The sequence below is a fragment of the Doryrhamphus excisus genome, linkage group LG2 (genome assembly GCF_037039965.1).
Source record: "Doryrhamphus excisus strain RoL-2023G ecotype Guam linkage group LG2, RoL_Dexc_Guam_v1.1, whole genome shotgun sequence".
In the NCBI taxonomy this organism is placed as follows: Eukaryota; Metazoa; Chordata; class Actinopteri; order Syngnathiformes; family Syngnathidae; genus Doryrhamphus; species Doryrhamphus excisus.
The window spans coordinates 3391769-3419323 of record NC_136358.1 but is presented as its reverse complement, the minus strand read 5'-3'; the positions used below and the strand labels follow the sequence as shown (position 1 = coordinate 3419323).

General features: G+C 42.7%; 1 protein-coding gene across 1 annotated transcript; it reads left to right on the top strand.

Moving 5' to 3' along the window:
* The first annotated feature begins 12 nt into the window (after nucleotides 1-12).
* Nucleotides 13-27542, top strand: rbpjb (recombination signal binding protein for immunoglobulin kappa J region b). Its single transcript, XM_058067697.2, has 11 exons — nucleotides 13-215; nucleotides 19624-19662; nucleotides 22454-22549; nucleotides 23025-23190; nucleotides 23267-23441; nucleotides 23812-23949; nucleotides 24023-24135; nucleotides 24211-24351; nucleotides 24438-24593; nucleotides 24718-24821; nucleotides 24905-27542. Exons 1-11 carry the CDS (start codon nucleotides 196-198, stop codon nucleotides 25224-25226), a joined length of 1470 nt encoding a protein of 489 aa, XP_057923680.1. The 5' UTR covers nucleotides 13-195; the 3' UTR covers nucleotides 25227-27542.
* The last annotated feature ends 13 nt before the right edge of the window (nucleotides 27543-27555 follow it).

Here is a 27555-nt window from a genome sequence, read left to right as displayed (position 1 = left end):
CGCTCTCCCCCCCCCTCTCTCTCCTGTCTCTGCTAGCCGCCTCCCCTGCCCGCCGTCTTCCTCACCCACCCCCTTTCTCCGTCTCCCTGGTCCCCGCACCTCCATTCGGCCTCGGTTGCCTCGACGGATTGTTGGGGCTGTGAGAAGAGTAAAGTATATCGCGAGTATTGGAGTTTTGGTGAGAGTTTGTGGAAGATGGCGCCTGTTGTGACAGGGTGAGTCTGATATTCGGGGCTGGTTGTGGTGGGGAGCGGAGTTGCCCGAATACAAGTCCGCATTTGTGTGCTCTTAGCCGGCTCTCTGCCCAGTTTGGTGGGCACCTCGTTTACCACACCAAGTCGTTTCTTTGTTATAATGTGTTTTCCCATTACATTTATCACTTACTGACTGTTGCTGCAGTGTTTAGTCAGCTAGCTTAGCCTCACTTCACTGCTCTTCTTCGGACCACGGCGAGCTGTTAGCATGTTTGCTAGCCAGTGATTTAAACCAATAACAAAATGTACGCAATATTTCTACGATATTGCCTATGTGTCGCCACAACATCCCTGCTTGTGTATGTGTTTCCGAAATGTGCTTCCTCGCCTCGCTGGGCAGCGAGTTGCTACTAAGACCTGGCTAACTGTCCGATAATGGACGCCGGCTAGCAGGGTACTAGTGAAACACGTTGCTGCTTTGTCAACTGGGGAGTTTTGTTCTTAAATCAAAATCAAACTGGTTGACACAAAGAGCTTGAGTGTGTATGGTGTACAACTTTGTAATAACGTGACAGTAACGTAATCGATCACTCTACGCACACCCTGTGCTGTCTCATAAAGCCACATTTCAATGGTGCATTCACACTTGACATTTTTGGACCGGTTAAAATGGACTACAGTCCGTTTGTTCTGCTGAAGTGTGAATGCAGACCAAGATCCTGACCAAATGTGAACTGAGACCAATACACTCACATCTGGTCCGGAACAATAATAAAAAAATAGATACTTGCTCACTGAAGGTATACATTCATACTTGTATTTTGTCAGCAGAACAAATTAAGCTCTCAGTTAAGCATGTTGTGCCGCGATTGTTTGTGACAAGTACTTGAAATGGTGCAATCAAAACAAAATGATGTCTTCCGGGTCACATACACTTGTAATACATTCTAACTCGGATGAAACCAACTGGCCATAATATGAAGATGTCAAAAAGGTTCCCGGAAATATGCTGCAATGCTTTTCTGACAACTTCGGTGAACTGTAATGATCAACACAACCCCTTTGTTGAGAATAAAAGCCAGGTATGTGTAACTACTGTATCTAGTTAAACATAGCTGGGTCTTTTCAACAAAGGGCTTGTGTTGATCATTACAGTGCCATGATGTTGTCAGAAACTCTGTAGTACATAGTGCATACCGAGGAACCTTGTTGATGTTTTTATATAATGTATATACAACTTTGCTGGTTAAAAAAAATCTGAAAATCTTATGAGTGTGTTTGACCTGGAAGACGTCCAAACACCCAGTGTTGTTTGGGGTGCACAAGGTTGTCGGACAATGTACGCTTCACGCATGCTGTCCAATTTAAGCATATTATTGGGTGAGAACATTATTTGGTCCGCTGACAAAAATTACAAGTGTGAATTCTAACCAGACCACATAAAAATATTTTTTAAATTTTTGGTCTGGACCATAGTCACTGTCTATCAGTGTGAATTCACCCTAAGAGTGAAATACTGTGATATTGTGAACCCTGGCAGATAATAACACAAATGTAGAGTGCTTCGAAGGACAAATCCACAAGTGTTTAAATCTTTTTTTCCGCAGAGTTGAATTTCCAGTTTTTACCCCAGAGATCATTACATTCCCTCATTTTCAAAGAATTCATTATGCTGAAAGCTTGCTCTGTAATTGCCACCAGATAACACATCAGTGATACTTAAGCTCTGTCTTCTAATGCTTTCATCTTCAAGCAGTTAATCAGTGGGAAATATCCCAAAAGTCAGAGCGGTTTCATATTTTTGACTTACAAAAAAAGTCTTTGCATGCAATACAGGAGGTCTTTGGTTTATGAATGACTTTGGTTCCTGTGATGTGTTGTAAGTCAATTTTCAATGTACAATTTGTCGAATTTACACTAAGGCTTGTCAAGGGAGAGTGGAGGCGGCATTGTCCGTCATCAGTGTAGTTACGCGTGACGACTATGTATTATTCCGCGATGCACACTTAACTAGTTCTCCAGTGAGTCTTGTATTTACGGTCGAAACTAGGTGTATAAGTAATTTATGGGAGTCGTAACCACAAACTGTAATGCCAAACGTTGTAAAACAGCATCTGTGTATGTGTGTGTGTGTATATATATATATATATATTACCTGTATTACACATACAAACCTGATTTAGTCAATATTTCCAGAGCACAGTGGGCATTGGACATTTGCAAGTCTTGATGAGTGTGTGTCTTAGTCGTAGAAGACCATCTGTGTGCGCGTGTTTGGGGCTTTCCAGCAGACCTGAAGTGATTTCAGTTAAAGAGGGGAGGGGTCACAGGGATGGGGGGGCAGCATGTTAGAGGGCATGGGGGTCAGGTCTGCGGGGTGGGCCACCTGTCCAGATGATATCTCTGGCTGGCTGTGTGAGTAGAGGGGGCTAACGTTCAACAAAAAGATTGTTGATGGTTGTTTTCCTCATTTTTAAGCATTGGTGGGTAAGATGTGTAATGTGTAACAAATTTGTATACATCATACTTGTAGTATTTCGCCCAGCTTTGGGTTGGTGCATAGACACAAAGATGCACACATACTGTATATAATGCATTTGCTCCTTCACAGATCCATTTCTCAAACTTTCATAACAGAAAGTCTCCTAAAGTCTCCTCCACTAGGATTGGTGGGTTGGTGATTGTCGCAATGTAGCCGACTTTATTGCAGTACGTTCTCCACAGTTACGTTTCACAGACTTTCATAATGGCAAACAATAGAAAGACTCCAAAAATAATCCACAAAGAAAAAAAACAGATGTAATTTAATCAATTGCTTCTTAGCCAGCGATAGAGAGAGCAGATGAGAAATTGCAAATCACAGAAATGACATGCTGCCGTATCAATGAGATGAGGCTATTTAGTTTGTTGTTTGTTTAATAAAAGGGTAATGTATAGACCAGTTCCATATGATAGGTGTTCTTAAATTACCTCTGTTGTGACCTGGCGCTATTTAGAAAATAACATTCACTTAAAAACACCTAGTTGGTGTTTGCTGTATAAAAAATACATTTGTGTCACTTTTGTTTGCATTGTGATATGAATCATTTTTGAGTATTGAGGACAAAATACACATGCTGTACTTTCCGCACTATAAGGCGCACTTTAAAGCTTTTAATTTTCAAAAAAATAGACAATGTGCCTTGTAATCCTAAATCTGTAAAAATGTCAGACCATTTCCCGCTGACGCAGGGACAAAATATGTACGCTAGCAGCGATAACGAATCAGAGAACATGAAGTAATATGTACAGTACGTACGCTTAATGTACGCCTCTGGGGCTAAGGTATCCACTTTAACTGTTGTCCGGCATCATTGCTGAACAGCGACCTGACAACGAGTCTGACTCCGACAATGACGAGAGGGACAATCTTATCGAAAAATAGCTGCTGAAATCCGCCTCCTTATCTCCACGGGGATCTCCAATCGCTCTTGAGTAGTGGATGAGTAAGAGGTGCTCTAAACAATTGAACAAGCAGCAAGTGTGCCTTATGTTTGTGTCAAGTACAGAAATATACCACGTAATTGAGACTGTGCTTTGTAATCTGGTGCACCGATTAGTATCGTTGAAAAAAAAAAACATATGCCGATAAATGCCCTTCATAACCGATCACAAAAACCAATTGCCGTGTGGCGGCGACATAACAGTTCATGTTATGTCAATACAAACATAACATGAATGTCCATGTCTGCTCTGTCACGTAGGGTTGCCAATACCCGTATTGAGCTGACAAGGGACACACTTGGTCCTTGCCAGGTGATTTTGAGTCGCTCACAATGGGTAATAAAAATATTTACTTCAACTCATAGTAGTTTTTTTATTATAACTGTTTAATTTGTACTTTATGCCTTTTTATATGATGACCAACGAGCACAAAATAGTGTAAAGACGATAGCCACACTGTTTGAGTGGAGATCTGCTTGGTAAATAAAGTAGTGTACAATTGAAATGTTGGAAAATCATAAATAAAACACAAATAGCTGACAACTGTAATAATGATGATAGTTGGAGATCCCTGCAACCTGGACACTAAATGTATTCTGCTTTATGTTAAGCATATTTGATAAAGATATTTGTATTATTTTGTTCTGTTATTTTCATAATCTTGAACTAAAAAAAATATTTGCAATGTGTTTGTATTACTACAAAACAGGCTTCAAAGTAAATGTAGGTTTGTGTCAAATATTAGTATTGCGTCATAGTGTCCAATGATGACCCTGGTCAATAGCGCTCATCATAAATGTTAAAATGTACAGTTAATTCATGTGATCGTATGGGACGATCTCACTCACGGATGATTGGCATTGCATTCAGGAGCATAAAATCCTGATCGGAGCATCCCTAATAATAAATACAAGCTGCACTGTTCAACTCTGATGATAAAATCTCAAACCACTTATTTCAACACTGCTCTGCCTTTCGCTGTGCCCCCAAGGGGACAGGATTCCTTTTAGCTCACCCCCCCTCTTCACTAGACTGCCTAAAAGAAAAAAAAACGGGTGATGGCAGGCCGAAAGCTGCTGTAATGATACCACTGAGCCCAAAATGTGTGCAGCCATATTTGTTTGCACGAGCTCGCGTTTGGGCTCTGTGGCTGTGCTGATTGTGAACATCAGTGCACCGTGTACGTGGAGCGACAAAAACTCCTCAACACAAGGCCGGTTTTGTGTGTTCCTGTGTGTGCGCATCAATCCCCTGAGGGTCCTCTCCTCTTCTCTGCTTCCCTTTTCATGAAAGAAGAGGTTCAGAGAGAGCAGCAGATGTCGAAGCGTTGACCTTTATGGTGGCACAGGCTCGGGCCGAAGTTAAAAGACTTGTCCACTTAACCCCCCATGCCCCCCAACCGCCACCCTGCTGCAGCCAAAGCAGCAACCCCTTGTTCATGCAAACAGGGTACCAAAATAACCACACTAAACACATTTTGGTACCGTGCTGTTGAGTCTCTGTCTAAAGTGGACACAGTCTAAAGACTAGTGTAGTGTCGTCTTAATGCAGGAATAGAATGAGAGCAAAGTTTGGTTCCTCTTCGATTGTGTCACGCTGATATGATGTCATAGCTGATGCAGCCGGCACACAAGTAACAGTCACAGTTGTACACTTGTTCACTTTTGTGTACAACCTTGAAAATCATGGGGGGATTTATTCCCTTGCACACAGTAGTCTTTATTTTGGAGGTTCACACACATCAATTATTTCACATGACTGAAATGTACCCTGAAAGCTGATGGTTTCAATCAGGATTTGGATTCAAATATGGAGTCAATTCAAAAACTTGTTTTCTAACAGTATTGCAGAGAAACAGGGCGGTAGAAAAGCAGCTTTACGTCATTAAATTCTATCATTATACATTGTTTGCATGTATTTTGTTCTGAAATAAAGCTACCTTCATGACCTCATGTCTCCATTGCTGTGGCATTTGGGCTTCTCAACGCAAGCCAAAGTACGGCGCTGCATTTGTTTATTTTTCCATGGCTTGGAATGCATTTGTTCAATCTCGTATAAAAAAAAACTTTGATGGAATTTGCTTGGAGAGGATACGACGGAACAATCTGATGTAAATCTGAGGCCAGTGTGGTTTCAAAAACAGTCTTGGTGTCATGTTTGATAGAGGCCCAATTTCTCTTGATGTTGTTGGCTCAGGCGCTGGAGTACACAGGAGAAACCAAGCACTAACACGAAGCAAATGCCACAGGCGCTAGATACCTCCGTGCTGTCACTCTATTTGGAGCGGCTCAGCCTCTTTCTCACATTAATTTTCAAAAGAGTTTCCTCTTCTGTTGTTGGTAGTCTCTTTGCCAAGGGACGGTGGCTTCTGTGTCAGCAGTTTTTGCCTCCGTTGTCCCTCCACATTCAGGATGTTTCATTCAGAAAACATGAAGTGCTTCTGCCTGTATGACCACTCTTTCCTGTCATTCAGCTTTAGTGAGGAAACGCTAACATATTTTGTATTAATTCGGAAGGACATTAACTTGTTTTTCTTTGTATTGTGATTGTGATGCTGTGTTAATCCTACTCCTTAAACATACAGATAAAATCCATTGTTTGGCATTTTTTTTGCTTGACTGGCTCATGTGTTAGTATTGTTAGTAAAGTAGTTTGATGTAATGACCAATACAGATATCAAACCGATCTGATATCAGCACAGATCAATTACACTAGTGGATCAATTACATAGTGGATCGTTAAAGGCTTGATCAAGCGACACCATTCATCACGACAATAGTCAGCAAAAGTAGGCAGGAGGAGGAAAAACTCACGCTTTGTGAATGCTTTGGATGGCATCTGCTATTTGTGGGGTGTTAGGCTGGTGGTTTGTTTTATGAGGATCCTCGTACTGTTTTTTGTGGTGATACTTTGGATGTGGGGTGGGTGTTAAACTTACCTGTTCTGTGCGATCGTGAAGGACTTGCCTTGCAGACATTGCTCCTGTAATAATCAGTTTTTTGTCCGATATCACTATTGATCGGGCCCCTTCTAATTCTATCAATGGATTCACCAGTGCGTTGAGTGACTGGAGAAATGTTCTTTTTAGATTTGATTTTAATGGTAGTTTACGTAAATTAAGTCGACTGCACCTGAATGGCTTGTTGTAATGAAGTGATGAATCTATCAATATTCCCAATTGATATTGAAGCTGCCCAACACGTGTGCAGTACTACCTGGGTTACAACAAAACCCTTCTGCCCTGGCATGCTGGAAAAAAACGTCTCATACAGGAAGAACTGTCCAAATACACACAGGATCTCAAGTGCTGGGAAAGCCCCAATCAAGTGCTCCTCTCGTGGCTGGAAGCAACTGCCACTATCACCACATTAGATAAGAAAGGAGTGTAAAGCAACAAGATAGCTTGTTTTTGTTTAGTTTTTTTTAAAGTCCTTGACGTGCTAGTGTGCTATGAAGTTCTTCTCTCATGTACAGTGGGTAAAAATATGTTCAGTGGAACCTCCGTTAGTGTTCGTCCCAGTCAGTGTGCTTTTTGGTTCACAAAAAGTTGGGGCTTGGGGTGCTTGGGCGCTACCTGCTCACAGTGGGCTGGGCTCACCAGTAGGTGAACAGCAAATAATCTCTGTCAATCAGTCAGTAAACATAACAAGATTCATTATATTTCTTACATTTTTAAGAAAATATATTTTAAATTTAACTATTTAGTTTATATTACGGTTTGTCAATATGGAGTGTTCTTGAGTGTTCCAGCAAAAGCCTTCAACACCATCCCTACTCTCTATCATGGAGGTGGAAACATTCTCTTTTGGGGAAATCCCTCCTGAGATGTGTGAAACCCTGATGACCAATTCCAAGAAACGTCTGTCTCTGATACAATAAATCTACCATGAAAGTTCAATACACTTCATATCATAAGTCAGGGGGTAAACTTACAAATACTTATTTTCCCCACTGTATTTGGTAAGGCTGTTTCAAACCTTTAATGCTTTGACCAGCAGCTTTATGCTGGTAGCATTTTGTTGCAAAAAAGCATTGTTGCAAGAGTGTGCAATATTCTCTGAAGATGTTAAGCTTGTGATTTTTGCAAGTCAGCCTGCGGGGACACCACTCCTGCCCAGAGATGACCCTTCCTACCCCCACCTCGACAAGGAGGAGGGTGACGATAAAGCGAGACAAGGGCACAACAGGGAGTTCTCAAATGTCAGGAAAATATTCAAGGAAAACAGCAGCAAGAAAAGACCATTTGGATTCCAGGAAAGGTGCACTGTTATCGCTGACCGTTTCTCCGCATTGTGCAGTTGTTTAACTAAGGCTGCTGCAGTGTTTTACAGAAGAATCCGCCTGGTGGCATTCCTGTGGCTGTTGACGTCAGGAGGTTTTTGGCTCTCGCTTAGAATCACAATGAAGTAACGGACATGGCTGTCATTTTGTGGGACACTCTATTGATTGTGGTTAAAAGAACAATGCACTTTGCTTGTTGGAGGTTGGTAATCTCACACTTGTGGCTTCAGTTTTATGTACTGTACTTTAGCCGAAGAATGTACGCAGAGAATCACATCTGCTGCAAATCGTTTATGGGAAATTAGCTTATTTTTTTTCCCTTCAATTGTTATCTCAATAAAATGACTGGCTTGGCTGCTGTATGCTGCTTTATGCTCAACACATAACTATTCAGGAAAAGAGGGTTTGTTAAAGAGGAACAATTTGCAAGAACAACAAACCCCCACCTTGACAGAAGCACTGAAACCAGACAGCGGTGATGAAGTGACAGAGAGCGTGGTGCAGTGTCTGCCTTTTGCTTTTGGTTTGTCGATGATCATCTCGCAGCATGTGGGCCAAAGGTCACATCTCTCACTCTTAATTTTTTTTGTGGGTTTGCCCTGCTGTCGGCCGTTGGGGTGGTTCTGAGGTGAGGGCAGTTGAGCTGTCGCACAGCCACGCAACTCTTTCTATAACGGTACTGTTTGTGTACGCAACCAAAATAGATAAGGTCCACAGATGTAAAAAGCATGAACTCTTCAACAACAAACAACTTTGCAATGTAAACATTTTCTGGATGCAGCTTTTAAACTGGCTGGTTTTATTGCCACAAGCACTGCAGTTGCTGCCAATGTATGATTCCTAAGACTATAATATAATCCACTCTTGCTGGTGAAATTTGTTGTTAGGCGTACAATATTCAGGGGAAAAAATAACTTGTGTTTTCATCTGTAATTAGAGCCTTCAGAGTCGCTGGACTTGCTGCTCTGCAGATGGAGCTTGTGATGATTTAGCCGCACAGCTGAGCCACGAGGCCACCACACCATTCATTATGAGGGAAACGTTCCTGCTTTGTAAACCCAGGGGAACTGACCGCATGTTACCAGTACCTAACTACTTGGACCGTGGAGTTCTGGTCCATTCATTCTGCAAACTTAGCATGCAGTTAGCATGGTTGTCTATCGGCTTTTCCGTGTCATCATGTTTTAAGTGTCTACTGGGTCAGTGTCCGCTGTCACATTGTTAACGAACAGACACTAGTTAAAAAAAAAAACTCACAGTAGTGGGATATGCTAGCAGGGATAAGCCTTTATTTCCAATAATTTAAAGGAAAACTACACTTTTTTGGAATTTCATTCACAATCTTTATGTGAAAGTCCTAATTACTTAAAATACTGTTTTTCCAGCGCTAATTTCAAGTCTGTGGTTCTGCATTTTGTCAGGCTGGGAAAAACATCTGCATCCTTGGCAATTTTGGTAAATTGGAACATCAAAAAGTTCTGTTCATAGTTGTCAACAAGAATGACTAGGCTGCAGTCTTCTTTTATTACAGTTGGCTTGTGCATTTGAATGCGAAGAGCCTCGGGCTGTTGGTCTTTACGAGTCCCACTTTTTTCCTTCTCTATAAACAAGGTAGTTAATGTTTAATTGCTAAGACGACTGTTGGAATATAGCTTCTCCTAATGGTATAGATTTCATCATGTCAGAATCTTAAATGAATGGAAATGATAACAAATCAATAATTGATTAATGGTTATCATGAACTTGAAATGTCTCGTCTAAATGGATTTCTAAACTTTTGCTTTTGTCTTTTTTTATTTGAAGTTGACATATGTTGAAAGATGGAAGAACACAAGCGCAGAGAAGTACGTGTCCTTCAGCGTACTATACATACTTTAATGACTTATTCTGTAGTGTAGAATGTGAGGAAAAAGCTTTATTAAGTGATATTACTCAAACAGATAACACAATGCACAATGTAGTGGTGGCTAGGTATAATATAGCAAGGTTCAAGGGGCTCAATTAAGCGTTTAAACCCAACTTTATTCGCCACGGACATGGCCTCATCATCATCGTCGTCAGTCTTCTTTTCTGTTTTAGCTAATGACGTTTTGTCGGCCCGCGGGAGTTTCCCGTCCAACTAAATGTGTTATAAATTTGGGCACGTTAAAATTTCCCAGTTCTGTGCCACCACGGGAAACTTGTGCATGAGCAAAAAAGTTTTGCTCTTGGCTGCAACATCTTTTTTGGTTTTTAACAAAAAATACACACGCCCAATTCAAAGGGCTCCAGCCAAAAATCAGCATGTGGATCAAAAAGATCCGCTGTGGTGACTCCGCAATCAGGAAAAAGCCGAAAGAAAACAAACAACATCACTCCTACTCCATGCTTAACACGTTAACACACACTATTATTGTGATCACATGGGCTCTATCCGGCGGCCGCTGCTGGACAAACGTGTCGAGGTGGAATCTGGAATCGAATGCTTGTATTGGTGTGCCAGTATTGGAGATTTTAGATACTGTAGTATGTTTGTTTTTTCGGCTTTTTCCTGATTTCGGAGTCACCACAGCTCTTTTCTAGTGAAAAAGCTAAGAATACAGACCTGGTGTCAGGGACACTTTAAGGTCTCTGTAGCATATTTTAGCAGTTGATTGACATTTGTGAGCTCATATCCTCACAATGGTTGATGCATTTGCGGAATAATTTCCTTTAGCCAAAGCACGCTCCAGGAGCACAAGAGCGAGAGCTTACATGCATGTTACTGTGGTGGATTTTCATTCCCCGGTGTGACGTCCCCCTGAGTTCGCTCTGCTTCCAGCAGTGAGTCATCAGCTCATCAGAGAGTGAGAAGTGGGAGAGGGAAGCGGGAAAAGTGTGGTTCATTCAGGGTTCAAGGCCTCTTCCTATCATCCCCCCACTCTTCTTTCTTGTCAGTTTCCCCCAAGCACATGACCCATCTCAAACCTTAAACCTCAGTTTAAGGTTGTGGAACTTACTCTCACGTTTGTGTGTTTTTTTCCCCCTAGTTTACATATGGCCAATTTTGTCTTAAAGAGACAGTCAGACATTGTAATTATGAGTGTCCTGTTACAACATTTTCACTTCCAATACTATACTCATATAAGCATGAATCACACATACTTTTAATACTTATTTTGTAGCGTGGAATGTTATAAAAGTCTTGATCAAGTCATATTACAGTTCCAGAGAACAATAGTCAGCAGCAGTAGGTATGAGCAAAATGGACCCGTTTAGACTTGTATGCATGAAGGGTATAGTTTTATTTACAGTGTAGTGGCAGCTAGGCATAATATAACGAGCTTCAAGGTGCTCAGTTAAGCGTGTAAACTGGGGATGCTCTGATCGATCAGCCACCGATCAGTATTAGCCGAGTTCTGTAGCTTGTACTTAGGTCCTGAGTAGTGTCCCCCTCCACCTTTTTTACCGCGTTCTGCTGTCTTGTCACTTGGAGACCAGCTACTGTAACCTGGAAGTCCGGCCACAATGTACTCTTACATTGACAGTCTCCTTAAAGAAGGCGTTCGTGCATCGGCGTTTCAATATCTGATATGATCTGATACTGTTTTTTTTGCTGATTTTGTATTGTATGTGTAAGTTGTGGAAATACCAGCTTAGCTCTTCAACACTTGACCTTCTAGTAATATTTCACTCAAAATAACCACACTGGAACAGGATACGCGAAGTTGCTACATCTTGGTTGGCCCAGTTCCCCCAGCAATGGTGACAGATTGTCAAGCTAAATTTCCTCCAGGTGCTTTGAGTGTCTTCCTCTTAAACTTGCCTGCGGTGAGATTTTACAACACTGTTTGTCACCTGTCTGCCGGAGACAGCAGTCAGTAAGAAATGCACTTTTCTTGTCCTTCTAAACCCTGCTCGGGCAGTCTCATACCTCGGTGACCTTCAGTATGTGCTCAGTCACATTGCTCTAAAATTATGCACTTCTGATTTTTCTATGAGCTGTGGTCTTTTGTCCACGTGGAAAATAGCATTTTGATGGGAAAAATAAGAAATTCATCCTCTGATGAAATGTACCTTCTTACAGTTGGTAATTTAGATTGTAGGTTTATTCTAACCCTTGTTCAATGTAAACATAGAAAAAATAACTGAATAAAATAAGATGTGGGCTTGATGCCTAAGATGCCAATTTTGGTCTTCACATCACATTCTCCCAGCTTTGTCTGAATCATTCAGGTGTTAATTGTAATTATGTAATAATTGTCATACGTCACGCAGGCCTGAACATGTATTTTCTTGAGCACGGGGACTTTGTGGGCACTGCAGGATATCAATCTATTACTGTACAGCAAAGTGTGTTACCAATGCTTTTCTTGGTGAACATGGTCCCAACTCCCTTGACATAATTAACCAGCTCCTCCCTTGTCATTCTTGGCTGGTCCCTCACCTCATCACAATCTCACAACCATCTTTACCCCTGTGTGATGAAACCTTCAATGGGGCTCCAAGGCGATATTTTTCTACGAGGGCATATTTCCCAGTCCGTGCACTAGTTGTAGTGCTGGGACTGTCATGGTACCGCTCAATACGACACGATATGTAATACGTAGCTCACAGTAATGATAAAATCTCAATCAGAACAAAAACAGCATTATATTTTATAGTTTGCAGCATTATTACTTAACCAGAGCATAAACTGCCATAGTCCAAAAAAACACAGTTTTAGTACAACATAACTGCAAACAAGGATATATTAGGTGTCTGGCAATGACACTATTTAGAACCTTTTCAGAAAACACCACATTTCATGTCTCTGTTGGTGAATGAGGTGACTGTGCATATCTGTCGTGCCTCCCGTGTATCGTATTTTAGAGAGACACTCCTTACATACCGCAAAGTCCTTAGCCAGGTTTGCCTCATCCGCACTTTAAAAGGCAAAGTGAGTCCACACTGTTTATTTCAACTATGCTGGTGCATCTTTCAGCTTAACCTCACACATGGCGCCACATTGTTTGTGATTGAAAAAACTGTCAAATGATGACATTTTAGATTGTATGGGGAGAAAACGATATTCAGATATTCAGTAGAGGATCAAATATTACAGTACAAACTAATTTAGCACCTATTTATGCCGCCGTTTTTTTAATAGTCTGTCTCTTTCATAATAAACCTACCATAAAGGCTCTGGATTGTTCATGTCATTGTAAGAGGGTGTGTGTTCAAAATCAGCATTTTTTTTTCCACTGGAGATGTTATGTCCTTTCTGGAAATGATAGTTTTCCAGCTTGTGATTGGTCGAAATTGTGCTTTGTTTAGGGCCTCCTAACGACACCACCTGTGTATTTGCCATTTGACCGTCTGCAATTTTATTGAAGAGAAGTGAAAAGTATCTGATTAACTTTATGTATTGCCGGTTTGGATTCCAGGCCCACTGTCAGTTTACTTCACAAAGAAAGTGTGTGTTTTGTTTTTATCCACTTCCCGAAATCTTCTTTACCGGTGTGAGTGAATGCATTTAGCATTATTATTATTTATGTCTTTTGGCCTCTGTGGCGCAGTGTACTCTTAGTGTGTCCACTTGGTGCCACGCTGACCGTGTGCCAAACCAAGAGGAGGTTTTAAACAGTCTGTCCGGAGACCATATGGAGAGTGTGGTCAAGAGGGAGCGATGGAGGAAGGGAAAATGAGTTTGGGGGGGGCGGCCTTTCTTTGGCTTTTCTGCCTCTGTCATTAAGGTCTCCCATGTCAAAGCCAGATGGAGCTGGTGCCTTGTGTGCAAGTGGAAGCGCAGACTGCGACCCACCCAGCTACAGACACACACACTCACACACACACACACACGCAGAGTCCCTGCCCTTGATTTTACCGCCAAGAAGTGGGGCATCTGAGGCCAGCTTCCAGACCTCTGCCATCTGCACTCAGTTAGCTTGTGGGATCATACAGCTCATCAGCAGTCATCCAACGTGGTCATCTGAGCTCATCTGCTCGTGCAATACTTAACTCCTCATCAAGGATCATCGCCTGATATCATCATCATCTTTTTCGGTTTGCCTTTGTTATTCATCAAGGCTAAAGCAACTTGTGTTAATCTCTTGTGAATGCTCCCTCTCAAGTTTACCCTGTAAAGTGTCCTTGGTTAAGTCATATTCCTCGCATTGTTGGCATCCTCCCATCATGACTGGTTGGCAGAAAGGCAAGACTGTGGAATGTTTTCTGGAGGTGCTCGTCCATGGCTCTTGGCCGATTGCCGCATATGTCGGCACATGTGGGTGCATCAAAGATCATCATGCCAATTTTGTCGCCAACTCACGCACAATTTGCAGTCGTCCTGGTCACGGTCTTTCCAACCTCCCGGAATTCTCATCTTTTTTAACAAATTTGGTTGCACTTTAGTGCCCAAACTTGGCTGCCCTCACTGGGACATTTCCCCCCGTCAGTGATTGTGTGTGAAAGATTGGACGGCTGCCGGCCACACACAGCATGGCGTAGCAATGCCCAGGAAGTACGGGATTCTTAATTCCTGCTTTATGTTATGCAACCTCCATGACATCAGTATGCAGGTATTCATCAGTTGGCTGCCAGCACTAATGTTGCTAACGGGCTTGACTTTCCAAGTATCGCTCGATTGGTTCCAAGTTGCCTTTGCACGCTCACTTGCGTGGTGAGACATGTTATTTTAATTTTCTCTTCTGTCTAAAAAAAAAAAACCCACCTCCCTGTTGTACTCATTAGTTGTTTAAAGAGATTTGACAGTTTAGCCAGGGGGGAGGGGGGGTACACACAAACATTTCAACTTCTACATTGGTTTCCTAAATTTGGCTGGGGGGCTGGGCCAGAAGCTGACGGATGGAGTGTTTGTGTGAACTAATATCCCTTTTTCAGGACTACTTTTTTCATCTGGCGGTTGTTTTGCATTACGGCATGCTTTCAGTGTCATACTAGGGTATAATGACAGACCAACAAAAATATTGAATAGTATTCCACAGTTTTTATAAAATTAGGCCCCCCAGAATTGTGCATTTACAATTTCAGCTGTGAATGATAAAATATTGAACATCAAAGAGTATATGAACTTTAGGCCAGCATTTTTTTTTAGGAGTTTTAACTAATTACTGGGATATAAACGATTGCCTCCTTGAATCAGTTGTGTATTATTCACCTCCCAGACAAACCTCCTTGGCATACACATAGAAACACAAAAACAAATGGTCACTTTTCTGCAAAATTTTGTCATATGCAGCAATTTCTGTGACTTGGGGTTCCTTGTTTATAATTCTGTAGTTACACAAACCTGCTAAATGTGTTTTTTAAATGTTATTAGAGCCCTCTAGATATGAAATAACACCCCTATAGCAACCAGTAAAAATAATATTACACCACAAAATATACAGGGAAAGACGATACGTCTACTTTGACACCAATTCTGAATTTGGACTAATTTAGGTAGTAGGCTATTCCAGACTAATATGGCATAGTGCAATAGTGCATACAAATATTTTTGAACAGTTTACTTAATGAGATTCTAACAAGATAGTTATAACCACAATGCTAGATTTTTACCCAAACTTGGCTTCATCTCCTGCCGTTGTCTTTTTGGCCAGTGGCTATTGGGACGGGAGTTGAAGTAGCGAGGTATCTGCACGTTGATAATGAAGTGTGTCGACACTCCAAGGATCTGCTGGCTGCTATGAGCCCTGCGGCCAGGAAAGCAGACACCTTCTTACTCATCGTGTGTACTCAGACAGAACCTGCTAAGTCTGTACAGTACAAGCTTACGTGTGACTGAAGTAAGTTGATAAAGTAGGGTTGGGTGATATGGACCTTTGCATATATCACAATCACAATAATTTTAGAATGTATCTTTCAGTAGAGTCTTTTATAAAAAGGTACAAACCTTACCCTACCAAACATACAAGCCACTGATGAAATACACTTGTCTGAATTTGTAAAGCATTTATTTATTGCTAACAAAATGGTGAACTTTTCTTGTCAGCCTCTGCACACATTGGTACTAAATCTTAAACAAACTGTACTGTGTACTGTGATTAAGAAGATGTAGTCACCCATGCAATTCTACCGGCATATGGAAGATATTTTTAATGACACGATTGTTTTGTTTAGGTAGACATGGGCAATCTTGCAAGTGGCAATCTTGCCCCATGTCTGTGTTCCGTGGAGAATGATGGATTTATGCCACGATTTGTGCCACCATTGCGCATTCTGCAGAGTGAACACTTCCACACATGAACGTTCTTTCTCCTCTTCACATTTCTTTCATCGTATACTATATTGTTGTGGACAAAGCTGGTTACAGACTTGTGTAAGAAGTCCAAATCCCCCAAAAAAACAACCTCATCCGAGTCATTGTCTGTTTCTTTCTGGAGATTACTACGATAGTAGGTGTAGGTTAGGTTAGTATGGTGGGTTGAAAAAAGTTGTGTCCATACTGTGCCGTATTTGTAAATTGTTGCATCCAGACGGGAGTGACTCAGCGCATGAAAACAACATAATACACAAGCACGCCTACATGTGGCGCTGTGAACAAACAAGCGGGTGGAACCATTTGACACACTGTCGCTCTCCGCTTTTCAAGACTTACGGGAAGTGGAAATACTTTTGCGAGTTTTGGTTTGTTGTCAGAGCTCACTTTTGATCACTTTTGACGAGTCGGTGGTAGGTCAGTGACATAATCATTTGCATATTCCCTATTTACATGCAACTCCCAAGACGGTGGTTGCAGATTTCCCCACCCTGGAAGCTGTTTTAAAAAAAAAATACAGTTTTATCATCCAGAATGTTGTTCCCATGCGGATACTTGGCCGTTTTGACCTGAAAACTTTTCCGTGTGGATAGCCCCTCAGTCTTCAAGTCAGGATCTAACCCAGAAGTAGATGCCATTCAGTTCACAATGGAGGAAGACCCCACTTTCAACGAGTCATCTGCAGGATCTTGTTTCTTGGGTGAAGACGAGGCCATGTAAAATATTAAAGTGTACAGCGCAAACAACAATGTGCGTTGAGCTGTTAATTCGTTCATGTCACTGTTCGTTGTTACCGATTTGCGACGAGCTGCCAACATGCCTTGTTTTGATGTGACTTAATAGGTCAGCTGGAAAAGCCTTACATTTACCTGCTCTGAAAGGAGCATGAAAAACATCTAGCATTTCCGAGACACACAGCATATGGCCAACAGTCGAACCAGAAATAGTGCTTGTAAAGAGGGACTTTATATACATGTATGAAAATGGAAGAGATTGATTTATTGGGGGAATCGGACTAATTTAATGCAAGTAAACATACTAATTGTCAAAGTAGCTTTCAACCAATATCTGTCTTCACTGCCCCCATTATCCCCTTTTCTGATTGTTTGCTCTCTATCAGGCACAGTGTGCTGGATGTACATACTGCCTTCCGGTTTAGCCCAGAGGTCACACCATAACCCTTGACCTTGAGTGCATGAATGATGGTGTCTGGGTGTTGTGTTTTGGCTCCCTGGAAGAAGGGGTGGGGGTCAGCAGGGACGCCAGACAGATAGGGGTATCCACATAGACATAACGCAAACCTAAATATATATATATATATATATATATATATATATATATAAAAGAACAATGATACATGTTTTGTTACTGGATTCTTCAGTACAGAACCTTTGATTTGGTACAGAACTGTATGGATCCTGTTCTGATAATGCTGGGTCTGTCCCGACAACAAATTTTGCTGGATAATCGTTCTACAAATTATTGCAGATAAACGATAGTAATGTCAACATTATTTGAGACAATTGTTTCATTCATGTAATGTTATATATATATATATATATATCGCTTTGTGTCTGCACTCGTTAGGGGCCCCGCCTCCACCCACTGAGACAAAGTGACAGGAGGGTACACTCACTTAGTTAGCCCAGGTGTTGAGACAGATGCACAGTGACCTCTCTTGTCATCCAGCCTGTTCGGTGCACTGCGATACAAGCAGTCTAATCAAGGCTCTGCGCCAGTACTTCTATCTGTTTTGTTTCATTGTGTTTTGGTGAGAGGCGACCCTTATCACTTTGTTCGACGGCCCTTGAACACACCATAGTTGTGTTCTTTGAGGCTGCACAGATAAGACCTATCGTGTATTTTTCCTTCTGCTTAGAAGTTGATGTTGTGGATGTCTTAGTTTTATACACAATACATAATAAATAAATAGCATTTGATTGCTACAATGTACCACCCCTTAGGTATGCATTACGCCACAGATCTTTTACTGCAATCTAAAAGTTATTTGACATCCGTTGACCTCCTGATCAGGCTAAGGTTCATACCTAGAAAAGCTGCAGAGGCAACTCTGTTTTGCCTTTGCAGGTCGTTGCGGTTTCCTGTATTGACTGAGTGCATGTGTGAGTTGATAGTCGATAGCAAATGTGGCTTTTTGCCTCTCGATGTGCAAACCCGCCACTGTATCACTTCAACACTTCAACATTTGATCACCGTTTACACTACATACACACATTATAAGAAGCCCTTTAGGATGTGAAACAAGGTTTCTTGCTTCCTTGCTCCCTGGAATCTCTCATTCCACTTTCCCCGCAGTATCCCTTTCCTCCCTCCCTCTAGAATGCATTAGCTGGTTGAAGCATCTGTCTTTCGCTGTGGGAACCGTATTGATCGCCCTTCTTTTTACAGTGATTCCACGTCCTGGCCCTCACAGCCAATCATCTTTCCTAGGATTCTTCTTCTGATCTCACAAAATCCCTTCCCAGTGGGGGGCATACTCTTTGTTGATGGTTTGTATCTGCTCTCCAAAAAATAATTGCTGAATTTATGTTTAGGAACAAAAATGTTTCTTTGCACCGTCCTTTCACAGTAGCATTATGAGAATTGTCACTGGAAGGTTGGAATGGTTGGATGCGCAGCAGTGTTTTCCCTAACATTATTTTTTACTGGTGTTCTGGTATGAGATTCTGACTGTATGATAATCTTGGGCAAAAATATCACAGTTTCACAATATTATGATTACATCTCTAAAATGTGTATGCTACTTAAGAGTTTGGCTTCTCAAAATAAAGAAAACAATATGCGCTCAAAAGAGTAATCCATCACAAAAATGCCTCCTTTTGGAAGGAAAAAACACCCTTCGGTGTTGCTTACTTTCTCTTTCGTCGTATCACTATGTGCCATCTCCTTGTCCATTGTTGTGTGTGGGTCTTCCACAGCGGGTGAAGGCTGCTACGAGACTCTTGCCAGAGAGCTTATGAGCTCCCTCTGGTGATGGCTTAGCAGCCATTGGTCAGTGATCTGCTCTGTTGGGAATGATGCCGTTGAAATTGTTGCTGTTTTTTTATTTTAACTCATATTGGTACTTTTCTATATTTCTGAGGTACTGTATACCTTTTGAATGTTAAGTTGCTGTGTGATGATTTGAGCGTCAGCGTTATACTGAGTAATGACCTCCTGTGATTCTCGATGGGTTGACAGGCTTGCTGTGAGTTCACTTGTAACTTGTGTGTACATGTCCATAAAATGCTGAAACTCAAAATTCTGTAAACCTATATTGTCATATAGGAGGTTTCAGGTTCTGGCACAGTACTAATTATCTTGGGCCAATTCCCGATTGATTCATGTTGGCAAAGTAGTAATCTAATGTAAAAGCAGCTTAGCAATGTGTTGTTTACTTGTATAGCCAGCTTACTCATAGTTTTTCTTTTCTTTTTCACACTTCAGGAAGTTTGGGGAGCGCCCTCAGCCACAGCGCCTAACCAGGTGAGCGCACACACACATGCACAAACACACACACACACACTTGCTCCTGCCATCTATATGTTGTGGAAACACATTCCTTGTGTAGGATTTTCAGATTTTGGACAACTTTGCAAAAAGTTAATCCATATGTACATTGTAACACACTATTGTATACTTTCTAGTGCTGCAGTTTAGTGGCTGGATTTGAGCTTTGGATTCAACCCAGTGGTTTTCATGCAGCCTTTATAGTCAGTGTGTGACTGTAATGCCTGCAATGCCTGACTGTGTGTGTGTGTGTGTGTGTGTGTGTGTGTGTGCACACTCGCATGCATGCTTGCAGGCTCATTGGCAGTGCAAATGTGTCATGCATTGTATTTCCAGTCGAGTAGCTGTCCTGACAGGGCTTTCCCCAAAAAGCCCCCGCAGGACAGTCTTTTAGCCGCCTGTGTTGCCGCCTGACTGAAAATGATAGTGCTGTAAGGTGTGAGAAAGTGGGTCGAGTGCACAGACATGAATCCATCAACTGAGACTTGCGGATAAAAAGTATGCTTGTGTAGTTTTTGCACACATCCAAGCTTGTAAGCTACTTTTTAATTTGAGTCTGGATGCAGCCCCATCGGATACGATCTTGTATGTACGTACCTTCATTTATATCAGAGTGTATCTGTGGCGGTCCACCTGTGTTCCATGTTACTGTTGGTTACTGTAAAGTTCAGTCTGCCATATTTAATATCACTGTAAATCTCTCTTTCCCCACTAGAATTTGATTAGAATGCTGCGGTATGAACAACATTTGGCAGCTTGTAAAAGATGACGGAGCCTCCACCGGGCCCACTCGGTTCATCTGATGACAGCATATTCGGTTTCATTTGATTGTTGCCGCATGTGAGGCTTTACATCCATTGAAATATTTTACTGGGTGCACTGAGGTGGATGTCAGCACTAAAAATGGCATCAGGGACGACAGTAATATATAAAAACCTGCTGTGAGTGAAAGCGTAATTGTGTAATAGAGAGGCCGCTGTTTGGGGGGGGGGGGGGGGGGGGAGCCATTCTGGTCTGGAATGGCTGCCCATGGCTGGTACTTACTTAATATTGAATTATGTCTGTGAAATGAAGCTGGCCCAGATTCCTGTGGTACCGCTTGCTCATTATCAGGATGAATTATGGAGTATCACTTTACTGTAAATGTTGGATTTGCAGTGAAGCTTTCAAAATATTGGTTTGGGTAGTAATCGAAGAAGGTATTGCTGGAGGAATAGGTGCTCAGTGACTCCCTCTGCAGTTGCAATGATAAGTCGATGCCCCTCAGACTGGCTAACTTGTGTCAAAATAAGTGGTCACCGACAAAACCAGAACTAGCCATTGCTTGCACATTTACTTGTGATTTTTCACATAAGACATAAGTAATAAAGGATTTTTTTGTTTGTTGTTCCTTCATTTGTGCATTTTTAAAGTTGCAATTCTTATGTGATATGAACTAAATACATAAATAGGTTCATTTTTATTCATGGTTGTAGTAGGGTCTATGTTATAATATAATACAAATTCTGTCTATGGCATCTACTTAAGTGGTACCTTTTAGTTATAATAACGATGCATAGATGTAGACATAAACAGAACCAACTTAACCGGGTTGGACAATGTGCAATTATAAAACGGCACTACAAGCTGTGCACTCAACGCTAGTGCTAACATAGCACAATGAAAAATGAGCATAAAGATCTTCGATTTAGCAAATAAATATTGGAACTTCTTAAAGGTCAAATTAGAAATTACATCTTGCTTGATGATATTGCGACCCAATGAGTGGCTATGAAAGAGGAAAGTAATGCTTACACAAAATATATAAGTTTTAAAACAAATGCTCAATGCTTGAGGGGGCTTCAGGGTTGAATGGGATCACTTCAGTGGCCGCAAATATTTGGAATTCTTGTGTTGTATCGCTGTCATTTTTGTTTAAACTTGGGCAATGAGTCCTAATGAATGAACAAGGCGGCATGGGTGAACCTTGGCTTTCACTTTGAACAAGAACTTCGAAACAGCTAATTTCCCAATCCATTTTGAGCTCGATAAACTAAAGTCTGCATCAGCCGTCTTCCTCTCCAGCCCACGGTCCTCCCTCTCCCCCACTCTCTCGCTCTCTCTGAGGGGCCTCTTGCTTACCATAACAAAGGCCCGGTCTAACCCGAGCGTGCGGCTCCGTGTTGCGAGGCAGAGTGAGACGCGCTAGCGTGTCATGTGTCACTGACATCTGTGCATGAGTGAAGGGCGCACTGGTGTCTGACAGTGCACCAAAAACATTTTTTCACCTTCTCTGAGTGCCTTCGGTTTCAAACGAGTGGTGAGAGCAGCGACTTTGCTGCCCCCTTTCCCCTCTTTTGACCTCCCTCCCCCTCTGGACAGAGACGACAGGCTTGCCGTGTCTCCTCCCCAAGACCCGTCCTCTCTTAACCGCTTAATCGCCCACTACCACCCCACTGGTCATTAACGGTCCAGCCCTCCCCGCCCCCTCCATCATTGACGGGACCCAGCTGGAGGGAGCAAACGGGTTTGTTTTTTTTTTTGGCTGCTGAGGCGTTGAAGGGGGTCAGTGTGAGTGTACAGTATGCACATGTTCTTGTGTTGTATTGTCATTCTTTACACCTAACGCCCCCCCCACCACCACCACCACAACAATCCCCAAAACAACCAAATCCAGAGGCTCTTTCTGTTCCAACACGGAGATTATAGATTATAACTGGCCTGTTGATGAACCTTCCCCTCCTTCCCACACACACACATCCCTCTCACCCCTGTTTTGCTGTTCCAGAGAAGCCATGAGGAACTACCTGAAGGAGCGAGGGGACCAAACCGTCATGATCCTGCATGCAAAAGTTGCACAGAAATCTTATGGCAATGAGAAAAGGTACGTGGCCTTGACAGGTTGCCTTCTCCAATTACACACCAATCGAATGATTATGGCACATTTCAGCACCACATTTGCGTCACTGCCATATATATGCCATAATATCTCATATTGTTCTTTCATTCAAAGTATGTTAAGAATGCAAAGTAGGAGACGTGATGAGTCTTGAAATGAATAGAATAACACAGATGATGAAATCGGGTGGTTTTCTTTGCATTACTATTTAATAAAACCTGGTGTTAGTGTGTCCTCTGCTGGTGAATATTGTAAGCGCATGTTTGTGGAAAGCTTGAATAATCTCTGATTTAGATAATTAAAAACTAATTAATGATTGATCAGAGTTATTATTAGATATCTGCTTTTTTACCCTTACATTTTTTGGATGAAAAAATGTTGGACACTAGTAGACAGTAGACAGTGACACAAGTGACCAGGAGCTTTTAAAAGGACAATGTTTTTAAAATTTTTGGTCCAGGTTTTTCTGCCCTCCCCCTTGTGTGTACCTGATGGGCAGTGGCTGGAAGAAAAAGAAAGAGCAGATGGAACGTGACGGCTGTTCCGAACAAGAGTCGCAGCCTTGTGCCTTCATCGGCATCGGCAACAGCGACCAGGAAATGCAGCAGCTTAACTTAGAGGGAAAGGTACAACACCCTCACGCCGTGATTGACGTCAGTACCAAATGCCCCAGTCTCACCTGAATGTCCTCTTCCGTCCCAGAACTATTGCACAGCCAAAACCTTGTACATATCTGACTCCGACAAGAGAAAGCACTTCATGTTGTCTGTCAAGATGTTCTACGGCAACAGCGCCGACATCGGCGTCTTCCTCAGCAAGAGGATCAAGGTCATCTCCAAGCCCTCCAAAAAGAAACAGTCCCTTAAAAACGCAGATTGTAAGTTTGACTTTCTGAATCTTGTTGTTGTTCATCTTGACATCCACCAGAGGGCAATATAGACTCCCAAGGTGCTTGACAATCAGGGGTTCTCACATTGTCTCAACCTGAAACTCACATTTTTAAATGGTCATTGAAGTACTCATAACACAAAAAAACACCATAACACCATTCAAAATGTTAAGTGTGAGGACGAAAGTGTGCAAATTGAGCCACTTTCCTGGTTAAGAACACCTGAAATGTGCACATTACAAGCTATTTTCTTGACACTGATCACACTGTTGACACAGCTGCTCTGTGAGCACAGGGTTCCTCTGGGAGGGGGGGGGGCTTCATGGTGTCACTAAAATGTGTCACTTTTGCTCTACAGTGTGCATTGCGTCAGGCACCAAGGTGGCGCTATTCAACCGGCTGCGGTCCCAAACGGTCAGCACGCGCTATCTCCACGTGGAGGGTGGCAATTTCCATGCCAGCTCCCAGCAGTGGGGGGCCTTCTACATCCATCTGTGTAAGTCAGTCAGGTGTTTGCGCTAGTCTTTAGTCGCTTTGAACCACTGTGTGAACTGTGCAATGTATCGCAGTGGATGATGAGGAGTCTGAAGGAGAGGAGTTCACTGTGAGAGACGGTTACATCCACTACGGACAGACAGTCAAGCTTGTTTGTTCAGTCACCGGCATGGCGCTACCCAGACTGGTAAGAAAGAAAGCCACGCCCCTTTTAAAATCTCCTTTCAGGGAGGTTAAATGGCTTTTCTTTTGCCCCTGTCAGATCATCCGTAAGGTGGACAAGCAGACGGCGCTGCTAGACGCGGACGACCCCGTCTCCCAACTCCACAAGTGTGCCTTCTACCTGAAGGACACAGAGCGCATGTACCTGTGCCTTTCACAAGAGAGGATAATTCAGTTTCAAGTCAGTGTCATACACCCCCCCGACGCCAATGTCCTCTTTTTCAAGTCTGTGTCAGTCACGTTTTCCTACTTCCTGTCTGCTTCCAGGCCACTCCATGTCCAAAAGAACCAAACAAGGAGATGATCAATGATGGCGCCTCCTGGACAATCATCAGCACCGACAAGGCCGAGTACACCTTCTACGAGGGCATGGGCCCCGTCCAATCGCCTGTCACCCCTGTGCCTGTGGTTGAAAGCTTACAGGTTAACCCTTTTTTTTGGCTTCTGTTGGTTTTGTGTATATAAAATATAACAACATTAACTTGACCTTCTTGGAGCTTCACTCCATAATATAATAGTACCTGAAACACTGAGAATGTCTTTGCAGCTCAACGGCGGTGGGGACGTCGCCATGCTGGAGCTGACAGGACAGAACTTCACTCCAAATCTACGGGTCTGGTTCGGAGATGTCGAAGCCGAGACCATGTACAGGTGTGCTTTACCGCCATCTTGCGACCAGGTGATTGTTGTTGATTGTTGAATGAGGCTGGCCTGACTGTCGTGTGTTTCCTCAGGTGTGCAGAGAGCATGTTATGCGTGGTGCCCGACATCTCTGCCTTTTGTGAGGGATGGCGCTGGGTGCGGCAGCCCGTCCAGGTGCCTGTCACGCTGGTGAGGAACGACGGTATCATCTACTCCACCACGCTGACTTTCACCTACACACCAGAGCCTGGGCCAAGGCCACACTGCAGCGCGGCCGGCGCCATCCTGAGGGCCGGCAGCTCCAGCCTGCTGAGGGACGGTGGCAGCCAGGAGGGCGCTGCTGTCTATGCCTCCAGCGCCGCCACCGGCGCCGGAGTCACATCCTCGTCCGCCGCCGCAGCCGTGGTCTCTTAACACCCAATCCTGTCTGCCTGGAGAGCAACTATACCGGAGGATGTGGAATGACGACTTTGGGGAAACTGCTGCGTTTCAAATTTGGAGAGAAAAATGAGCAGGAAGAAACGCGGGGGTTAGGAGGAGTGACATCACAAAGCCTGACGGGACAAAGCGGGACAAGCTCCCTCCTCCCTTGCGGTCACTTTGGGGACCTGCCAGGATCCAGTCCCGGTGCTTTGGAATGTTCCTGCAGAGCACCAGCATCTTTCCACAGTTGCCACAATGGATCCGCCACAACAATACATCCAACGCACCTCCTGCCCCAAGAAACTAACAAGAGTGCTGAAATGGAGTGAATATTTTTGCACTGCCCTCCATGCTTCCATGCTCCCCGGTGATGGATGTATTGTTGTCTAAGGACGCAGAGGGACACAAAACGTGGCGGTGACTTCATTTTTATGGACCAAGGATCTTGTATAAGCTTTAGTAAAGGTACATTTTTCTCCATACCTTTTTTTGTATTAAACATATAGTACACTTTTGTTACCAAATAGTTTGTATTCCTCCTCTGATCTTGGGCTTTCCCCCCCCCCGTCAAAAGTCTGCGAAGGTTTTCATTTTGTGTAGTCGTGGGGGGGGACCTCAGAGGGCCTATTTTTTATTATCATTGGTTTTTATGAAGTCTTTAAAAGAAAGAAAAGCTTTAAGCAACGCCTCTGCCTTGCCTTTGCCAATATGTGCGCCACGTCTCCGTCGGAATTGTCCACGTCACGGAGCGGTCCAAGCGGTCTTGTTGTTGGACGGCCTTAGCCTCACGTCATATCACGCGTGTTTGTGTCTTCCAGCGGCGTCATTAGCGAGTCAATGTGGCCTTACTGATAACTTCAGTTACACACACACAAAACACGAGAACTGTTGTTCTGAGCGAGGGCATCCGCTCGCCTTCCTTCGATTTCCACTGCTGGTACTTCTCACGAGCGCCTTCCTTTTTCTAACGCGACCAACAAAACACAGATCCATGCCGATGAGCGCAGAAAGGCCTTCTTCTTTTGTGTATTATTGAACATTTACGAACAGCAATATTGTACAGCTCATCACTTGGTCCACCTGAGCACTACGAGTTCACCAGCCTGTGTGTGTGTATGCGCGTGTGTGTGTGTGTGTCATTGTGTAATGGATTATTGAGTTAGACTCACTCCATTAGCATCCAAATACTCCAAAAGGTTGAGGAAGAAAAAAAACTGGACAATTAAAGGCAATACTAAACAGCTTACAGTCCAACTGTAACTTGAATGTGTTAACTTTGTCTTCTTTCACAACAACACACAAAAAAGGATTTGCTCAATCCCCTTCAGTGGAAAAAAAATAACACGATTTAAGTTGATATGTTTTATATTGTAATATTTTAAATTATTGGTACAAAGTTTCCCCTTGTCTGATGTCATAAAAGTGCATTATTGCCTGCGCCGCCTCGGTTGGCCTGGGTTTTGTTTTATTTAGATTTTTAGAACAAAAAAAAAAAAGGCCACGTCCTGTCTGGTGTAGCGACAACAAATCTTTACGAACCCTTTACTGGCCAGGTCAGAGGTTGTGCAATCTTGAAACTGTAGATTTTATTTAACAGCAAGTCTTGTCTGTGTTTTCTAACTCTAGACACTGTGTTTGTTGCTAGCATTGCCCGCCTTCTCTGGGATATTTTGGGTTGTTTACATGTTGACCCCTCCCTTAGTATCATCTTCATCATCACAGAGTTCAAGGGCACACCTTGACCTTGACAACCTGAGCTGGTTTACACTTCTTTAAAGGGACGTGAGCGTCACAGGGTGTCGGAAATGTTACACGCCATATCTGGAGTTGTTTTGGAAAATGTTTTTTTTTTCTTTGTACTCTTCTGGAAGCAGCTGTCATGGTTTTGTTAAAGGAGCTCTGAACAATGTTTGTGTCCTGGAGAAATGCCAAATGTCTGAACATATACAGTAGGTGTCATGCACTGCACAGCGAGAGGCAGCTTTAAACCTTTTTTCTCCCTCTGTCGCTCTCAGCCTTACTTCTTCAGACTATTTGGGCTGTTTGCACTATAGAGCGCTAACACACTGTCACTGTATGTGTGTGTTTTCTTCTCGTACTGGTTATCGATGTAGTTGTAGTGGTATACTCCTTGCGCAAAAGCTAGTTTGTAACATTTAGCAATAACGTCACACAACAAGGGGACTCTTTTGTTTTTGTTTTAAATAGCATGTTTTTGTACATATTTCAGCTCCGGTTCATGCTCCAGTCTGTCATTAAAACACAAAAAATGTCATAAAAAAGAGAATTAAAAAGTGTTATAAAGTCTCACTTTGTATGT